At 42.3% G+C, this 20,764-nt stretch overlaps 1 protein-coding gene and 1 pseudogene across 2 annotated transcripts in view; one reads left to right on the forward strand and one right to left on the reverse strand.

The window, feature by feature from the left end:
* The window catches only part of LOC127646988 (trinucleotide repeat-containing gene 6C protein-like), a 551,486-nt pseudogene that overhangs the window by 388,595 nt on the left and 142,127 nt on the right, over window positions 1–20,764 (forward strand).
* zgc:174863 (uncharacterized protein LOC100136852 homolog) overlaps window positions 1–20,764 on the reverse strand; it is a 50,776-nt gene that overhangs the window by 1,610 nt on the left and 28,402 nt on the right. For both annotated transcript variants that reach the window (XM_052131020.1, XM_052131018.1), the window contains one exon: window positions 589–662. In XM_052131020.1, the coding sequence (XP_051986980.1) occupies window positions 595–662 (68 nt within the window). In that variant the 3' untranslated portion in view covers window positions 589–594. The remainder of the gene's footprint in view (window positions 1–588; window positions 663–20,764) is intronic.

Here is a 20,764-nt window from a genome sequence, read left to right on the forward strand (position 1 = left end):
ACATGAGAGTAAGCCATATCGAACTCTAGGCACAGTTTGCTAACAGAGAACGCCTGCAGGTCCCCTACCCTCTTGATGGAGGTGAGCGCCGTCAGACCAAATGATGACCAAATTGTCGGCGGGCGGAGCCGTAAGCGGCGCTCTGGCCCCAGGAACCAATTGTCGAGCCGCGAGGGTTCGGGGGGAGGTGGAGGGTTCCACTCCAGCCCGACACTCGCGGCTGCCCGGGCAAACATGGCTGTCAGCTCCGCGTCAGCCTGCAACTGAGCCGCCGCACCCGAGGGTGGAAGTCCAGCCGAGTCCTCAGCGTCAGACATGACAAACCCGCTCTCTGATGCCGCGATTGAGATCTCATCGTCGTCAGGCGCTCCGAACGAGATTGCAGGTCCGCTGTGAAGCGAACGGGAGTGGCAAGCAAATTTCACACGCCAATTCTCATTGGCTTTTTCTCAAAATCAGAGATGTCTGGGCTCCGCAGGAGCGACCCCTAGTGTCAACTCATCGACACAACGTTGAGTGAGTGACAGACGGGGAACCATATTCACCATATTACTCTGACCTAAAAGCAAATATGAAATGTAGACCTACTTTATTTCAATTTGTGCCTGTTTCAGTACCTCCTTCCAGATCAGGTTCAACAGTTTGTCCTGGGTAATAATTATCTATTTAAAAACAAAATGTTAAGCATTATTCATTGATGTAAGAGCTTATACATTTATTTTACCTCACGAATTTCTCCCATGAGATGTATCAGAATGAGCAAGAGCAGGACATTTCCACCAAACATACTTTCAGAAAAAGAGACTGGGAATTTCTGGCTGTTAAAGTGGGAAAGTGAAACAGAAATGATCCCCAGATAGAAACTATTCCAAGCTGCAACACACATTCTAGGGTTTTATTCAGACCCATGTTTATGTGGTTAACTAACAGTTGAGACAGAAACAAATAGCATCACAGAGAGTACGTTCACTGAGCACTTTATTAGGAACACTATGGTGGTCTTCTGCTGTTGTAGCCCATCCACCTCAAGGTTCGAATTGCATTATGAGAAGCTATTTTGATCACTATAATTGTGGTTATCTGAGTTACTGTAGCCTTCCTGTCAGCTCAAACCACTCTGGCCATTCTCTGTTGACCTCTCTAATCAACAAGGCATTTCTGTCTGCAGAACTGCCATTCTCTAGATGTTTTTAGCACCATTCTGTGTAAATTCTAGAGACTGTTTTGCATGAAAATCCCAGGAGATCAGTTACAGAAATATTAAAACCAGCCTGTCTGGCACCAACAATCGTGCCACGGTCCAAATCACTGAGATCACATTTTTCCCCCATTCTGATGGTTAATGTGAACATTATCTGAAGCTCCTGTCCTGTATCTTCATGATTTTAGGCAAAGCACTGCTGCCACATGATTGACTGAATAGATTATCGCATTAATAAGCAGGTGTACATGTGACTGATTAGATTATTGCATTAATAAGTAGGTGTACATGTGTTCCTAAGTTCTTAGTGAGTGTATGTTTAACTCAACACCATTATTAAGATAAAATCATGAGATTTCAGAAACATACTTAGCATAGGTTGGGTAGAAGCTCGTTTTGCATCTGTGAATAAATTCAATGCAAAATTATGATAACACTACTCCCTGTCAGCAACTCATAATGATAGATAGCTTCGAAAAATTCATAAAATGAAAGTGAAAACACTATTTGTTCCCACTTCACTAAGCCCACTCTAACCTAAACTATAGAACTGTAGTTTATAATCTTATGAATCATTTTCTGGCAATCTGTGTGTAATAAGCATGTTATAAAGAAATGGCTCCTGCTTTCATTCCAACTATTATAATGTGTATTTAATGGAATACGACTGAGAACAACAATTAATTTGGTTCTTCTTGAACAAATGTTTAGGAATACTCACTCTGAATGCATTTTCTACGGCAGAACAACAGAGCAAACAGAAGACCAGCAGTAAGCGATCCAATGACCATCACACCAGCAACAATGTTTGTTGTATTTGAGCCTGATTGCACCTTTTCAGATTCCTCTGGAGAAACAACATCCACATAATTTACACCAATGCAGATTTTCCAAAACTATTTATCTATCAATATATTTGGTATACAGAGCATGTTATATTAGTTTTAAAAATCTTCTGATTGTTAATAACTATATAACATCACTTTATTGGACTAAATTGCATAAGCAAACAACATAAAGTCAATTAGTGCCACAAATGAAAGCCTGTGATCTGGCCTGGGATTTGATCTATGCTTAATTCCTTTATTCTCTGAAATCTCAATGCATGCTGTCTCAAACACATATCTTTTTAGTGAAGACACAATTTTGAAAACACTTCACAGAGTATCATCACAAACTGTTTGCTATCTTAAAGGAATGTTCTGGGTTCAATACAAGTTAAGCTCAATCAGTCAATGAAAAAAAAAAAAAAATCTAGATTCCAGTAAGGCACTTACAATGCAAGTGAATGGGGAGAATGAAAGTGAATGTGGCCAATTTTTGGAGGGTTTCCAAAACCAAAAAATGTTTTAACAATAAAATACTCACTTTTACAAAACTTGCCACAAGACATAAACAATATGCGTGTAAACATGATTTTTGTGTGATAAAATCACTTATTAACCTTTTCTGAGTAAAGTTATTGCCAATTTTACAACTTCGTTGCCATGACGTTGTAATGTCAACAACTATTAAAACCCTAAAATGACTGTTTACAATTTACAACCATTTTACAGTTCAAGTTTTAACAGAAGAATTCAGTAAAGTCATTTTATTAAATTATGTGCTTCACATTTTTGTGTTTCAACCCTCCAAAAATTGGCCACATTCACTTTAATTCTCCCCTTTCACTATCATTGTAAGTGTCTCACTGTAACCTCGATTTTTGCTTCTTTTTCCGCATTTCGGCAAACATCTTGTTGTGTGATTTTGTCACGATGTAATATAGGCTTTGAAAGAGGCTCTTATTGATAAAAATCTATATTGGATCTGACAATAAACCTGCAGCCCGTATCTGAGCACCAGAGCTGTTGCTCATTTCACATGTGAAACATAAAATATATAATATGATCCCTTTAAATAATCGTTCAGCTAATTGGTAGAGATTGGTTTGGAAAGTTAGCTTAGTTATGTTTGAGCATGATCTAAAATATCGTTTTTCCTTCCTTGACATATTTGCTATTGAGGACAACACATCTTAATGGCGCCAGACTGGAGTCAATAGACTTGAAAGTCAGTTTGCTGGATAAAGCCACAGTTTTGAGCCATTTGTGTCCTTGATGGCTTTTGTCAAGATTGAATTAATGGTCCAATTTGTTCCAGATTGGTCAAACCAATGAATGGTCCCTGCTGGGTAGCCGTCAGTAGCATTGCAGTAAAGGTCAACAGGTCCTCCATCTGTTACATTTACAGGCCATGAACTTGTAAGTGGATCTCTGTACTTGGCTTTATGGAGAGAGAAAAACACTCCAGTTACTTAATAAGAAAATTAGAGGGCATTATGTAAGAATACTGTACTGTATATCTGAAACAAAAATGCCTTAGTGTTTAAATTAGGCTCAGATTAAAAGTAAAACAGAGCCTTGAAATGTTAACATTAGTATACATATGAGTGTGTGGATAGTAAATCAAGTCAAGTCAAGTCAAGTGGTTTTTATTGTCGTTTCAACCATATACAGTTAGTACAGTACACAGCAAAACGAGACAACGTTCCTCCAGGACCATGGTGCTACATAAAAACAACAAAGGACCAACACAGGACCACATGAGACAACACAACGAAATAAAATACCTATATATAAAAAAAAAAAAAACCTACATATAAAGTGCACGTGCAAACATGTGCAAAAAGTACAGGACAGTACAACAAATTTCTGACAATGAACAGGACAATAGACAGTGCAGCGCCGACCAGTACTCAGTTGTGCAAAAAGATGACAGTTTCTAAAAATGTTAACATAACATACTATGAGATAGTGTTCTATGCACATAGCAGTTATTGAGGTAGCAGACAGTTATAAAGTGACAGTAATTAAAGTGCAACTCAGGACACGTGTGTGTCAAACCAGTCTCTGAGTATTGAGGAGTCTGATGGCTTGGGGGAAGAAGCTGTTACACAGTCTGGCCGTGAGGGCCCGAATGCTTCGGTACCTCTTGCCAGACGGGAGGAGGGTAAAGAGTTTGTGTGAGGGGTGTGTGGGGTCGTCCACAATGCTGGTTGCTTTATGGATACAGTGTTTTTTGTAAATGTCTTGATGGAGGGAAGAGAGACCCCAATGATCTTCTCAGCTGTCCTCACTATCCTCTGCAGGGCTTTGCGGTCCGAAACGGTGCAAGTCCCAAACCAGGCAGTGATGCAGCTGCTCAGGATGCTCTCAATAGTCCCTCTATAGAATGTAGTGAGGATGGGGGTTGGGAGATGTGCTTTCCTCAGCCTTCGAAGAAAGTAGAGACGCTGCTGGGCTTTCTTGGTGATAGAGCTGGTGTTGAGGGACCAGGTGAGGTTCTCCGCCAAGTGAACACCAAGGAATTTGGTGCTTTTGATGATCTCCACAGAGGAGCCGTCGATGTTCAGCGGAGTGTGTTCACCTTGTGCTCTCCTAAAGTCAACAACCATCTCTTTTGTTTTGTCGACATTCAGGGACAGGTTGTTGGCTCTACACCAGTTCGTCAGCCGCTGCACCTCCTCTCTGTATGCTGACTCATCGTTCTTGCTGATGAGACCCACCACGGTCGTGTCATCGGCGAACTTGATGATGTGGTTCGAGCTGTGCATTGCTGCACAGTCGTGAGTCAGCAGAGTGAACAGCAGTGGACTGAGCACACAGCCCTGGGGGCCCCAGTGCTCAGTGTGGTGGTGGTGGAGATGCTGTTCCCGATCCGGACTGACTGAGGTCTCCCAGTCAGGAAGTCCAGGATCCAGTTGCAGAGGGAGGTGTCCAGGCCCAGCAGGTTCAGCTTTCCAATCAGGTGCTGGGGAATGATTGTGTTGAATGCTGAGCTGAAATCTATGAACAGCATTCGAACGTATGAGTCCTTATTGTCTAGGTGGGTGAGGGCCAGATGGAGGGTTGTGGTGATGGCATCGTCCGTTGAACGGTTTGAACGATACGCAAACTGCAGTGGATCTAGTGAGGGGGCAGCTGGGTCTTAATCTGCCTCATGACGAGCCTCTCGAAGCACTTCATGATGATGGGTGTAAGTGCGACGGGACGGTAGTCGTTGAGGCAGGACACTGAAGACTTCTTTGGCATGGGGATGATGGTGGTGGTCTTGAAGCACGTTGGAACGACGGCGCTGCTCAGAGAGATGTTGAAGATGTCGGTAAGAACATCTGCTAGCTGGTCTGCACATCCTCTGAGCACTCTGCCAGGAATGTTGTCTGGTCCAGCAGCCTTCCGTGGGTTGACTCTATGTAGAGTTTTCCTCACATCTGCCGTGGTAAGACAGAGCACCTGGTCGTTGGGAGGAGGGGTGGACTTCCTCGCCATCACGTCGTTCTGCACTTCAAACCGAGCGTAGAAGTCGTTCAGCGCATCTGGAAGCGAGGCATCTTTGTCACAGGCAACTGATGTTGTCCTGTAGTTGGTGATGGCCTGGATGCCCTGCCACATGCGCCGCGTGTCACCGCTGTCCTGGAAGTGACTGTGGATTCTCTGGGCGTGTGCGCACTTTGCCTCTCTGATTGCCCGTGACAGTTTGGCCCTAGCTGTTCTTAGGGCTGCCTTATCGCCTGCTCTGAAGGCGGAGTCTCGGGACCTCCGCAGTCATCCACGGCTTCTGGTTGGAGCGTGTGGTGATGGTCTTGGAGAAAGTGACATCATCAATGCACTTGCTGATGTAGCTGGTCACTGATGCTGTGTATTCCTCCAAGTTGGTAGAATCGCCATATGTTGCAGCCTCCCTGAACATGTGCCAGTCAGTACACTCAAAACAGTCCTGAAGAGCAGAGATGGCTCCTGCTGGCCAGGTTTTCACCTGCTTCTGAAGCGGTTTTGTGCGTCTGACGAGCGGTCTGTATGCTGGAATTAACATAACAGAGATGTGGTCTGAGTAGCCGAGGTGGGGGCGGGGCTCCACCCTGTACGCGCCTGGGATGTTTGTGTAAACAAGATCAAGCGCGTTCGCCCCTCTCGTTGCAAAGTCCACATACTGATGGAATTTAGGGAGCACTGTCTTGAGATTTGCATGGTTGAAATCTCCGGCGACAATAAACAGTCCGTCGGGGTGAGCGTTCTGCAGTTCAGCTCATAGCCCCATACAGTTCACAGAGCGCTTCCTTAGCATTAGCGCTGGGGGAATGTAAACTCGGTTATGCAAACAGTGGTGAATTCCGTGGTAGATAAAAAGGTCTGCATCTAACAGTCACAAGCTCCAACAGCGATGAACAGTAACTAGAGACTAGCATAGATTTCTTGCACCATTCCGTGTTGATGTAAACACACAAGCCACCACCGCGAGTCTTACCGCAGAGAGCTGTATTTCTGTCGGCACGAAACGAGGCGAGCCCGTCTAGCTGAATGGCGGCATCCAGAACTCTGTCGCTGAGCCACGTCTCCGTGAAAACAAAGACGCAGCAGTCTCTAAACTCATGCTGCGTAGCCTGCTGGAGTCGGATATAGTCCAGTTTATTATCCAGGGAGCAAACATTTGAGAGCAGGATAGACGGGAGAGCCGGCCGGCTAGGGTTTGTTTTTAGCCTAGCATGGACCCCCGCCCTCTTTCCGCTTCGCTTTCTCGCACACCGCTTACGACGTCCTCTCCCGGCCACCGGCATCAGGCGACGCCGAGGGCTGGAGGCCTGGTCTCCACAGCAAGCCGAGTACGCGTAGCGCCTCCTGCAGGTCATCATGCAGCTTGGTTTTTGCATGAGTCTTATATTTCAGTAGTGTCTGGCGATGGTAGACACGAACACCGGTTGCTCCGATGTCCATGTGTTGCAAAAGTCGGGCTTTTTTAACAAAAATAGCACCATTGTGGATCCGGAGTGGCCGCTGCGTGCTACCGCGCCGCCATCTTGGATCAGAGCCAAGTAAATAAAGCCAAGTAAATAAAACTGAAACAGAAAAATTACTATAAAAGATTGAAGTTTGTATAAAGTACATTTTGATATTAAGTTTGATGTTTTCAGAACAAATTACAAAAGACAGTATTTTCATTCTTTATTACCTACAATAAAAAAAAGAAAATAAATATGAAATTATATGAATGCAGTTCCACTTGTGGCAATACAATGTGTGTGCGTGTATGGAGATGGCTAAATGAAAAAAAGCTAAATCAGTCTCACCTGTGACACTGATGCAAAGTTTTGCTGTTTTTTCACCAATGTCTGTTGCAACATAGTACTCATATTCACCCTCATCAGAAAACATTGTGTCAGAGAGTTGCAGTGATAGATCCTTTCCTTGGTTTACTAGACTAAAGCGTGAGTCTCCCGATGGTGTTTCTTTAATTAGATGTTGAAAAACCTTCTCATCCTGTTTCACTTTTGTCAAGGCAACTCCAACAACTTCGATATTACCACTGTATTTGATATGGCATATAATAACTGTGGTCTGACCAACATTTCCAACTGTAGGCTGACATTCCAGATTCCACAAAGCTGTTGAATATGATAACAAAGAGACACAATTAAGATTTTGGTTCTTCCGTTAAGTCAAGACACTATTGACCAATATATATACCATGAATTCAACTGTTCTTAGCACAATAAACAACCTTGATCTCAATATGAACACAAACATCAAATGAATACATGACTACATAATAAAGGTGACATGCAGTGCATCCGGAAATTATTCACAGTGCTTCACTTTTTCCACATTTTGTTATGTTACAGCCTTATTCTAAAATTCATTATTTTCCTCAAAGTGGCCAGACGGAAGCTCCTCAATAAAAGGCACATGACAGCCCACCTGGAGTTTGCCAAAAGGCACCTGAAGGATTCTCAGACCATAAGAAACTAAATTCTCTGGTCTGATGAAACAAAGATTGAACTCTTTGGCCTGAATGACAAGCGTCATGTATGGAGGAAACCAGGCACCGCTCATCACCTGGCCAATACCATCCCTACAGTGAAGCATGGTGGTGGCAGCATCATGCTGTGGGGATGTTTTTCAGCAACAGGAACTGGGAGACTAGTCAGGATCGAGGGAAAGATGAATGCAGCAATGTACAGAGACATCCTTGATGAAAACCTGCTCCAGAGCGCTCTGGACCTCAGACTGGACGAAGGTTCATCTTCCAACTGGACAATGACCCTAAGCACACAGCCAAGATAACAAAGGAGTGGCTACGGGACAAAATGTCCTTGAGTGGCCCAGCCAGGGCCCAAACTTGAACCTGAGATTTACTGTATATAATGGGTAATTCAAATTCTTGACTTTCAGCACAAAAAAACCCAATAGCAAATAAACATAATTACTGTATATTAATGTACGCACCTTCAACAGTAGGGATGACTAGACAAACTACAGCAAGAACCACGATGATTACTGAATCCATGTTTGCTCTGAGATGAAGAGTCAAGAAGAGAATTTGTAGCAAAAAAAATGGTGTTAGTTGGTATAAGACGTGTAAAGCATTCTTTTAACCAATCGAATACTTTCACAGATGCAGCATAGGCATTAAAAGGCTTAAAAATTTATAATTTGTTACATTTGGTATGTTAACTGATACAGTTGAAGGCAGCACTTCCTACAAAGCCCTGCTCACACTGACAGTGTTTACATCACTGGAGAGTTTCTGTACTGTTCGTTTCAAGTAGGTGTTCCTGATATAGTAGTCGAAAGTAGTATCCAATTCTATCAGGAGAGCGAACCATGTTCTGCATTTTCAGTGATAGTCAGTGTATGGCATTGCTGTTCATTTGCATTAAACTGATCTCTGCTTAACTTTGTTGCATTGCCAATGGTCGCTGGGGTTCATGTCACCCCAAATCACTAACTCGCATTAATTGAACAGGTATGTACGGAACAGTGTGTACTGCTGAAGGCAGTTTACAGGCGAATCATTTTTCTCTTCAGAGGGGCTTGAGAGACTACAAGACCTGCAGCAATATCTATTCTAGAGGTCAAACCCTACCCAATATAAGCAACAGAACAATGGGTTCATTCACAAGCTCTGTGTAACCACATTTGTACATAAAACCATTGCATGAACATTTTCACACAAATGTCATGATTCATAATGATTTATAAGTTTGTACTTAAATGTATTCTATTCTTACTAACCATGCCATTTCTCCTATTCATTTCTCTACAGATGACAGCAATCTCCTCCTTATAAAGTCTCTGATTGCATGCATTAGAACTATGGGGTGCTGTCCTCAACATTGTTACTATTTCCTCTGCCTTACTATTCAAAAGGTTTGTTCACACAGCCCCAACAAACTTCTGTTTCCAACAGCTGTTTGGATTTGTTGGATCTGTGTGTTAACCCTTGTGCTATATCAAAATGTTTGACCTAATTTGGTGTTCCTGGACAAAAATGACCGGCTTATTAAAACTCATTATGCTATATTATCACCAAAAATTGGATTCTATCTTTTTGTTAACTTTTGTTTGTTTGTTTGTTTTTTCAATAAGCACATCTTTTGTATTTCTGTTTAGAACTTACTGATCGTAGGCCTCCTTGACCTGAGCTTATGCACCTAATTTCTGAGTGAAAAAAGCATTATTTGTGGATAATTTTGGCATTAAATAAAATCTGAAAAAATGCTGTACTATTTATCACACTAGTATGCTTTAATATTTAAACGGGAAGTTTGTTTTGAACACTTTTATTTAGTAAATAAATGCACAAAGTCACTCTTGCGGTGTTCCTGGTCAAAAATTGCTTATAAATCTCTCATTATGCTATAGTATCACCAAATATTGATTCACTTTTTTTCTATCAATTAGAACAGGTTTTGTTTTTCTTTTTGGAACTTATTGATCACAGGCTTTATTGACCTGAGCTTATGCACCTCGGTTTTTGAGTGAAAAAAAGCATTCTTTATGGGTTATTTTGACTAAATTAAATACAATAAATAAAAAACATCTGCGCTATAAAAATTACACACTAGTATGCGTTAATGTTTCACAGGGTAGTATGTTTAAAAACACTTTTATTTAGTAAATAATTGCACAGTCACACTTGTGGTGTTCCTGGTCAAAAATTACTGGCCTTTAAAAATTGCTTATAAATCTGTAATTTTGCTATATTATCACCAAAAATTGGATTAGATCTCTTTGTCAACTCGTTTTCTTTTAATTCGGACAGGTTTTGTATTTCTGTTTGGAACTTAACTAATCGTAGGTCTTCTTGACCTGAGCTTATGCACCTAATTTATGAGGGGAAAAATTAATTATATGTGGATAATTTGGGCAATATTAAATAAAATCTGAAAACATGCTGTACTATTTATCAAACTAGTATACTTTAATGTTTAAACAGGAAGTTTGTTTTGAAACACTTTTATTTAGTAAATAATTGCCCAAAGTCACTCTTGTGTTGTTTCTGGTCAAAAATGTCCAGCCTATTAAAATTGTTTCTAAATCTCTCATTATGCTATGTTATCTCCAAATATTGGATTAGATCTTTTGTCAACTTGTTTTCTTTTAATTAGGGCAGGTTTTGTATTTCTTTTTGAACTTATTGATCACAGGCCTCATTGACCTGAGCTTATGCACCTCAGTTTTGAGCGAAAAAAGCATTCTTTATGGGTTATTTTGACTGAATTAAATACCATTAGAAAACATCTGTGCTATAAAAATTATTCACTAGTTTTAATATTTAAGACTTTTTTTTTAAGCACTTTTTTTTGGTAAAAAATGGCAGACAGTCACAATTGTCCTGTTCCCGGTCAAAAATGACTAGCCATTGAAAATGAATGGGGAATATCACAAAAAACAATACTTTTATTTACAAATGATCTAGGGCAAGTGGTCTAGTGTCATGATCAAGGATGTGATCAAGAGCCTCATGCACAGAGAACCACATGGTCATTGTGTTGCCACAAAGTGAATGATGAGCAAGGTCCAATGAGGCTTCATATACCTTAGCTGTGGGAAAGTTCTGTATATGCACCGATCAGCCACAACATTAAAACCACCTGCCTAATCCCTCCCGTGGGCCAAAAACAAAAAATAAATCCAGAGAGGGGCAGTTATGTAGAGGGAAATGCCTTGTTGATGAGAAAGATCAACAGAGAATGGCCAGACTAATTCAAACTGACAAAGTCTATGGTAAGAAAATAGTTCTGTACAATAGTGGTGAGAAGAATAGCATCTCAGAATGAGTGAGTGTGAGAGTTTGGCAGCACGAGAGGGACCTACACAATATTACGCAGGTGGTTTTAATGTTGTGGCTAATCAGTGTATGTAAACATTAGCTGTGTTTTCACTATTCTTCCGAATGAGGGCGTGCTAGTGCGTGCCAGGGCCAGTTGCGTTCTCTCTGTCACTTCTGGGGCTTCATCGTGCCTCCACTGGGCATTTGTGCCCTCCACACAATGACCTTTGGCCTGTCGATTTCCCTTGGCCCAAACAAGGCCAACATGGGATTGAGGCGGGTACAATGTTGAAGGCGGAGTTTCGCCAAACATTTCTGGATATGTATTGGGATATTACCGTGGTACATCTTAAGGGGAAAAAAATGTGGGCACAGTACAAATTCATTAAAATATTATGGACAAAGCGGTGCCCAAATAAATTACTTCACATGGTTCAGTGAACCTGCAAAGGCACGAACATGTGCTTTTGAACAAGATATAAGATTAAGAAACATTGATGACATTTATTTCAAAATTCTCCACAGTCATATCGTTTCTATCGCACACATACTCAAGACAGCATGCAACGCGCGAGAACCTGATCATTTAACATACAAATCACAATGAAGGTGAATAAAATAACAACAGTATATCTCAAATCGGCAAGAAGTAAAGCTAAGCAATACATATCTGCATAATTTATTCATAACATTGCCGGGAACTTCAGTGCTGCTTCTTTTCACAGTATTATTAGACACAGGTCGCACACCGTTCTGAATAATGTGCACGCCTGACAGAAACACAGGAAATAAGTTATCTTTTAGGATATTTTTTGTAAAGAATAGTAGAAACAGCGCTTGACATATCATTCGGGCTTTCATGAGAGTGTTTTCTCAAGAATTATCTGCTGGGGAAGGAATTCAAACAGTGCCAAACAGATGCAAAAAACTCACATGTAGTGAACATATGAGCAATTAATCTGCAAAGATCTCTCTCCAAGAGGTTTGTGTTTAATTTTTTAAACACAAAATTATGACACTGTATGACACACTAAAGATGGCAACAGAAAATCAAATTGAGATGAAAACATGAAACAAAACTTACAGTGTAAATCCCTTCCAAGTGTCCGATGAGAGGACAAAGCGGTCTGAGTAATAAGCTTCAGGCTTCAGAGAAATTACAGTATCTTGTGAACTGCTTTCACTTTCAATATGACTGGATTTTAGCCACACCTAACCTTTTGCAAACCAGTACAACAAACACATTTTCTTCTAATGTAAATGCTATTAAACATAAAATCAATTCATATAAAAATACATGCTGTGACTTGTGCAAGTGTTTTTTTTTTTTTTTTTGGCTGGGGCAGGGGCAAACACAAACACGTAATGCAGCTACATACATGAACATCTCCTTATGTCTCTATATGTTTGCCTTATTTTATGTTCATGTCAAGGCCATACATACAGAGGTAATGGATTATTGATTTGAAAATACAAATGCCTATTTTATGATAATGATTGTCACTGAACATATGGCACTTCATGAATAAATATGAAATATGAACAATATTCCAGTTGCCCAAGGATTACCTGATCCACACTTAAACATGAACTTGACTCCAATAAGTTTCAGTTTAATTTCTTAAATGGTAAAACTGTGCAGACCTACAGTGAATATGTTTTTTATTGATATAATAACATTTATCTATACACTGAAAAAAATGTGCTGCACATCGGCAGCCCATGAATCAATTAAGTTACATTAACATATTTTCCCCTTCTGTCACTCTCTCGACATTGTGTCGAAGGAAGTGACACAAGGGGTCTTCTCGGACGCTGAATCGTACCTCTGAACCTGAGAAAATGTCAATGTCAAGTTGGCAGACAGAATTTGCATGTCCCGCCCGGACATACGGGTATAAAGAGAAGCGGGGCAGCGAATGCCAGTCAGAATTTTTCTTTGGAGTCGAATGGTTGGGCAGCAAGTAGCTGAATCTCACTACTGTTCCACTTACCTCTACCAGCGAGAAGTGTGGCTGTTGGATCCGCAAGGCGCATTTCCATCTGGCGTTTCTCTCTCTGCGCGCTGTGCAGTTCACACCCCTGGGCACTTCGACAGCATTTCTTACTGTTTAAAAGAGTGTTTCTCCTCCTAAAATAGTTATATTTTCTCTAAAAGAGTTTGAGTTTCCACTCACAAAAAGAGCAATACACAGCGGCGTTGAACGTCCTTTTCAGGATGCGTCTTTTTCAAGATTTTCAAGTCTTTTTCCGCCCCGTGTTGTTCCTGGATGCGGGCGATTTCTCTCCAAGAACGACGGCCACAGATGCTGCCTCGTGTGCCTGGGTAGCGATCACACTGAGGCGCCGTTCGTGGATGGTTCATGTTCTCACTGCGAGGACATGACCATGGCAATGTTGTGGTCGTGGCTCTCCTTCCTAAAGGTGAATGCCACTTCAGCCGCCCCCGTGTCGCTCCTTCTTCCCATGGGATTGAGGACGACCAGGCTGGTGATGAAGGCGATGTTGGGATAACGACGGGCTCTGTTTCGCCGGGTAAATCCCCACAAACCACCCGCCCCCCAACACGATCCTGTGCTTCCGTCCGGGTTCGGGAAGAGTGCGACTCGTCGCACGGCCAGCCGGCATTCTCTCTCGAGACCCCGGGCTTGGATGATGACATCACCGCTGCATCGAAGAGCGTCCAGGCGTCTGACGAGGAAGACTCTACTGGGCTGCTGACTTCGGGCCAGCCCGCCCAATCTCAAGGCGGACACGCAGATGGCCGACATGCTTTCCCGGGCTGCCGTGAGCGTGGGCTTGGACTGATGGAGGGAACAAGACGTTGTGTCAATGTTGTAACACTAGGGGTCGCTCTTGAGCCCCGAACTCCTCCCATTCTTTGAGAAAAGGCCAATGAGAATTAGCATGCCACTCCCCCGGACATATGGGTATAAAAGGAGCTGGAATGCCTACTCCAATCAGGTTTTGTGCTGAGGAGACAAGGTATGGCCATTTCAGCAGCTAGTACAGTTTTGTGGCAAGAGGGACACAACATCTTGTTCCCTCCATCAGGGAATAGAGGTTACGACAGTAACCATGACATTCCCCTTCTGTCACTCACTTGAAGTTGTGTCAAAGTAGTGACAATAGGGGTCCCTATAGAAAAATGCCACAACAGCTTAACCGTGTTACGTGAACTGCTGATGCAGGTGCAAGCAAGCTGCTGCGTGTGTAATAGCAGGAGCATCAGTCTGCATGTAATCTCCCCCAATGTCCCAAAAGACGTCATGTAGTTCCCGTAAGGTGACGAAAGGAGCATGGGAGCAGGCCGCGCTACTCGCATTTTCTCTCTATGTTGTTCTCTCCCCAAAGTATTAGATTTGGCTGGGGCCATCTAACGCTATCATACATACCGGGGAAGGTGTTCTTTTCCTTTCCTATTCTTTCAGGGGGAAAAACATCCTGCCCAAAAGGGGAGGTCAGCATGTGGCAATACAACACATGGGCTCAGCAGACTCACATAGAAGAGGCGCTGTGGTAGGTGCCACCTCAAAGGGGGGTGGAACTCTACAAACACAGCAATCGCATGGAAACTATCATTGAGACCGAGTCTAACTCCATGCCGAGAAAAGAGATGCTCTGAACAGGGGAGAGCTTGCTCTTTTCCCAGTTGACCCGAAGCCCTAGACGGCTGAGGTGTCTGAGCACTAAATCCCTGTGCACGCACAGCAACTCTCGAGAGTGTGCTAGAATCAGCCAGTAATCGAGGTAGTTGAGTATGCGGATGCCCACTTCCCTTAATGGGGCAAGAGCTGCCTCTGTGACTTCCGTGAAGATGCGAGGGGACAGGGAGAGGCCGAAGGGGAGGACCTTGTTCTAATACACCTGGCCGTCGAAAGCAAACTGTAGGAAGGGTCTGCGTCGAGGTAGAACCGAGACATGAAAGTACGCATCCTTAAGGTCTACCGCCATGCACCAATCATGATGCCGGACGCACGTCAAAATGTGTTTCTGCATCTTTAACGGAAGTCTGTATAAGGCCCAGTTCAGAACTTGCATCATGTAGTTCTACTAGCACAAAAGTGCCATGATTCCCACAAGAGCGCTGCCACTCTTTTCGAGACATTGTTTTTCCATGACATTTTACATAACCAATCAGTATAAATGCATAAAAATGTTTTTATCATATATAGTGGGGGGGCCATGGAATGGCATGAGTAAATGTATTTTAAATTAATTTACATTTTTAGGGGAAACTATTTCTTATAGTGCACAATTATGTATCTGTAGTTAGCACTTAGCAGCAACAATCTTCTTCTTTTGGCTGCTCTCATTAGGGGTGGCCACAGCAGATGATCCACATATTTGACTTGGCACAGGTTTTATGCCAGATGCGCTTCCTGACACATCCCCCAGTAGCTGGGGGACTCTCCCTCAAACCTACGGGTACACCATGTACACAGAACACTCATGACAACCAGACTTTTGGGTCATTTCACAATCTAACAAAAGGCCAGAGGCAAAACAAAACTAGACTAGACTTTATGAAAAGGTTCATCTAAACAGTCCTCGCATACTAAATATTATTATTTTTATTTTACAGTCATTATTGGCAAAACAATCACAAAATGCTGGTGGACAGTGTAAATAGGGCCAAACTATTAGTCCAATGTCAGGTTCCAATCAAATGGCTGAAGGTTTCTGCGTTGTTCTGTCTTTTCTGAGTGCTGAAGCAAAAACACTTATTATTAATAAGCACTTTATCAATTTACTCCAATTTTATATTAATCTGACTCCAATTTAATTTGAACCTCTAATTTGGATTTAAGCTCTAATTGATTTCTGATCATTCTTTTAATTTAAACGTTTTAAGTTACTGATTACTCTAAATCATACTAAACTTTCATTATCCTTTCGGGTCCTGATTGTCACTCAGAATCATACCAATTGTCACTCAGAATCATATGCCGACTGAATAATTACATAGATCTCACGGACACAAAATCGCAAGTTCCCCTTCTGTCACTCACTCGAAGTTGTTTCGATGTAGTGACACTAGGGGTCAATCTTGAGCCCCGATCACCTCGGATCTTTGAGAAAAGGCCAATGAAAATTGACGAGTGGAATTTGCATGCCACTCCCCCAGACATACAGGTACAAAATGGAGCTGGATTTCAGGATTCATTCAGATTTTTTCTTCGGAGCCTAGCGGTTGTACTATCAGCGAGTTGAATACTACTGCTGTTCCATTCACCTCTACAGAAGCATATGCTGTTGAATATACAGTGCATTCCAGAGGCTTTCTCTCCTTCTGCACGCCATCTGCAGATTCACCCCTGGGCACTTCGACTGCGCTACTAAAGAGTATATTTTCAGCTGAAAGAATATATTTCTTAAAAGAGCACACACATTGACGTTGAAAGTTGATACGCGTCTTTTTAAAGATTATCAGCGAGCTGAATACTACTGCTGTTCCATTCACCTCTACAGAAGCATATGCTGTTGGATATACGACGGAAGCCCCCCTCGGGACAGATGTGCTGGCACACAGCTGGCCCCGGAGGCTGCGCAAATACGGATTTCCCCCAGTGAGCCTTCTTGCACAGACCCTGTGCAAGGTCAGGGAGGACGAGGAACAAGTCACCATTGTGGCCCCATACTGGCCCACCCAGACTTGGTTCTTGGACCTCACGCTCCTCGTGACAGCAACTCCCTGGCAGATTCCTCTGAGGAAGTACCTTCTTTCTCAGGGATGGGGCATAATCTGGCACCTCCGCCCAGGCCGAGCTCTCTCTGCCCCTAGTTGCTGAGTTTGTAGAGTTTGTAGAGAGCTTCAAGACTGAGATGGAAACATAAATAATACAAAACATATTATATAAGTAAATAACTTATATACAAAGTATATAATTAAAATTTCAGTCATGTATCTGAACATCTTAAATAAATATTACTGTACCAGTTTATATGCTTTAAAGGGATCGTTCACCCAAAAATGAACATTCTCTCATCATTTACTCACCCTCATGCCATCCCAGATGTGTATGACTCTCCTTCTTCAGCTAAACACAATTTTTTTTTTTAGAAGAATATCCCAGTTCATTTCAATGCAAGTGAACAGTGACCAAACTATTGTAGTTCCAAAGTAATCATAAAATAAATCATTTCACTGGTGAAATACAAGTTTTTAGAAGTGACACAATGGTGAAATGTATATCCTTTTTAAACTCTAAATCTCCACTTTCACTTTTACATCTGAAAGTCATATGTGGTGCCTGTTTAGATTCACTTTCACATCTGAAAGTGAAAGTGGAAATTTAGAGTTGTTCTATTTCTCACCCACACCTATCATATCACTTTTGAAGATGTGGATTTAACCACTGGAGTCATATGGATTACTTTTCTTAATGTGGTTTTTGGAGCTTCAAAGGTACAAAGAAGAAAGAAAGTCATACACATCTGGGTGAAATTTTCATTTTTGGGTGAAACAATATCCCTTTAACATAAATGTTACCTGATTCTAAATAGTGCCATGTTCCTTATCAGTTTCAACAGTATGTGCTGAGTGATAACCTACTTAAAACACTAAATAAATAAATAAATAAATAACAAAATAATAATAATTATAGATTGCTTGTTAATTTAAGAACAAATACATGTATTGTTATCTTACAGTCTACAGTATGTCTAAATCTATCTGTATCTCTCTCTGTAATTTAAAGTTAACATCTGGCCGGAAAAGTGGGAGGTAAAAAAAAAAAAAAACCTGATCCCTAAAGTTAAACAATTTCCCACAAAACTATTCCAAGCAGCAACAATTCCAATCTCTTCAGAATTGGTTACATCGTTGGAGAAAAATGTAAAAAGCCTGTTGTTTCTCAGAAATCATTCCTACATTTGTTTAAGCCACTAAAATGGTGACAGTGGTTTTAATTAACTAGAGTTGATTAAATTCCTTTAGAATCAAAATCAGTACCAAGAGAGGATTTAGCAGCCAAGTGTGCTTGCTTGAACAATTTGTCTTTGTTAAAAGGTTTAGTACATGCATAGTTTTCATGTCTTGATTTTCAAAAGGACAAAAGAAAATGGTGACCAGTTACAGGACATATTATAAAAAAAAATAAAAAAAAATCTCCTACATTTTAACCTAAAATCTTGATATCAAATAAAAAAGTGAATGGATATGTTATATGTAAACTACCCATGCACAGAAGTTACAGCAAATTTTAAGATACAGTATACTCATGTTAATGACATCTTCTTCTGCAGATCAACAGGACAAGAAGGAGACCAGCAATAAGTGAACCAATAACCATCATGCCAGCAACAATGTTTGTTGTTTTAGGTCCCAAAGCCACCTTTTCAGATTCCTCTGGAGAAACATAAATATATACAAATAAATATTCTTTACATCAATGCTTACTGTCAATAACAATTTGTACTAAAATATTATGGGCTCAAAATACCTTCAGTACAAAGAGCATGCCTTTCCAGCTTTAGAGATCTGCGTATTTTTGGTAATCTGAGAAACCTCTGATTGTTGATATGGAGTAGACCACGAGGCAATATTGGTGCACCATAATTACATAAGCAAAAAATAAGGAAATTACAAATGAAGAAGCTTCTCAATGTAAAATGGCCTGCACTTTTGTTTGCAAGACTTGACGCAATTTATCTGTATATGTTGTCAGTTAAAAATTTCAACCAGTTGTAAAACCATTATGTAGGCTAAATATAATTCTAACAACTGTCAGTCTGACAATGACCTTGAGTGTAATGACAAATTTGTAGAGATTAAAACATATATTTTACAAAGAAGACAAGTGTCCAGGCAAGTGTCACTGACAGAGAATGCTTGCAGGTATCAATTTTGACACTTCCTGTTGAGGGGATGTCGAGTGTTCCGCGTCCTTGACTATGGCAGGAAGCAACGGAACACCCAACATTTCAGAGGTTTCGTGGGGGTATCGGGAAGGTGCAGGTGGATGTTTCACGCGCCCTGTCCCGAGGGGGGCTACCCCCACAAGGCTGGGTGCAAGACCGTCAGGACTTTCTCTTTCTGGAGATAATGGTCCTGAGGTCTTACTTTGGAGGCTGCTGAGGGTGACGAGCTGGTCCCCAGTCCTTAAGAGGGAGAGCACGATCCGCCACACTTTGTTCCTCCCTTCTGGAAGGACTGGGGCGGGGCTGGGTGGCCAGCGGCCCCTCCCCCTGAGTGCGGCGAGGAAGGAATTGCCCGAAGGCTTCCTCTTGACTCTTTGCCTCCTGAAACCTGGTGATGACTGTGTTCATCGAGTCACCGAACAGGCCAGAAGGAGAAACCTGGGCATCAAGAAGGAACACTTTGTCGTAAAGGTTCAACCATAAATGTCTCTCTGTGCTGACCAAAGCAGCAATCGACCGGCCAATGGCACGAGCCGTCTGTTTGGTCGCAATGAGAGGCTCAATGAAGCTCTGAAAAAGCCTCTTTGTCGACCATACTACCCGCACTCAGGTCCTTCAACAGGTCAGAGGTAGGTAGCTCAAAGTCCGTGGACTCAAGTGATTCAACGTCCCCCTCATGATCCGAAGAGGCGCCGGGGTGCACTTCAAGAAGGACCGGTTGGATCTGGAGAGAGCGAGCGAGCGATAGGGACGGACCCGTCTCTCGCTCCTCAGCCAGATCCATACGAGCCCCACGATGGAAGGTTGGGCGCTGGCTCTCAGAAGTAAGCGAGACGTGTGCAAAGCATTTTCACTGGAAACAGCTCGCAATGCTCGCACCCGCCCCACTCCAACGCAAGTGTATGTCCGCTTTAGCCATATGAAGTAAACACGGAAACACACACTGTTTGTCTTGCTTATTGCTCATGTTAAGGAAGAAAGAAAGGTTTTCTGCACCCTGCTTAACAAATCTAACTCCTATTAGAGGAAAGTAGAAAGTTTTGAGAAGCACAACACACACAGAATGGTCTGAAGACAAAAGACCTGACGATGCACCTGTGGCACATTTATTTATAGCCCCTGGTACAGATATTTCGTCTGAAGAGCAGTCCTGGGACGTCCCAGTGCGGCAAAGAAGCGCAGCATCTCGTTCCGCTTTTTTCAGGGAACAAGGGTTACACATGTAACCCGGGACGTTCCCTTTACAAAAAGCTTCACTATGATGCTGCGCTTTTGCTAAACGCTTTTGGGAACGCAATACCCACGCCACCGCACTGGGGCTGTCCGGGCCCCTACGTTTGTGAAGTGTGCTCACAAGAACGCGAGAGGTCTCAGACATGAGCTTGAGATGTCGACTCAAGGGCATAAGAGCCCGGAGTGGCAAGAACATCCAAACTATAAAATTCTAATGAATGTGTGCGGAGAGGACCAACCTGCTGCACCAAAAACTTGCTGCAGAGGGAGAACTCTAGCCAAGGCTTCATACCCTCTGGTAGAGTGCGCCCTAAAACCTACTTGCGAAGCTTGACCACGCGCCTCGTAGGCCCAGGCAGTAATGTCCCTCACCCA

The sequence above is a fragment of the Xyrauchen texanus genome, chromosome 7 (genome assembly GCF_025860055.1).
Source record: "Xyrauchen texanus isolate HMW12.3.18 chromosome 7, RBS_HiC_50CHRs, whole genome shotgun sequence".
Lineage (NCBI taxonomy): Eukaryota > Metazoa > Chordata > Actinopteri > Cypriniformes > Catostomidae > Xyrauchen > Xyrauchen texanus.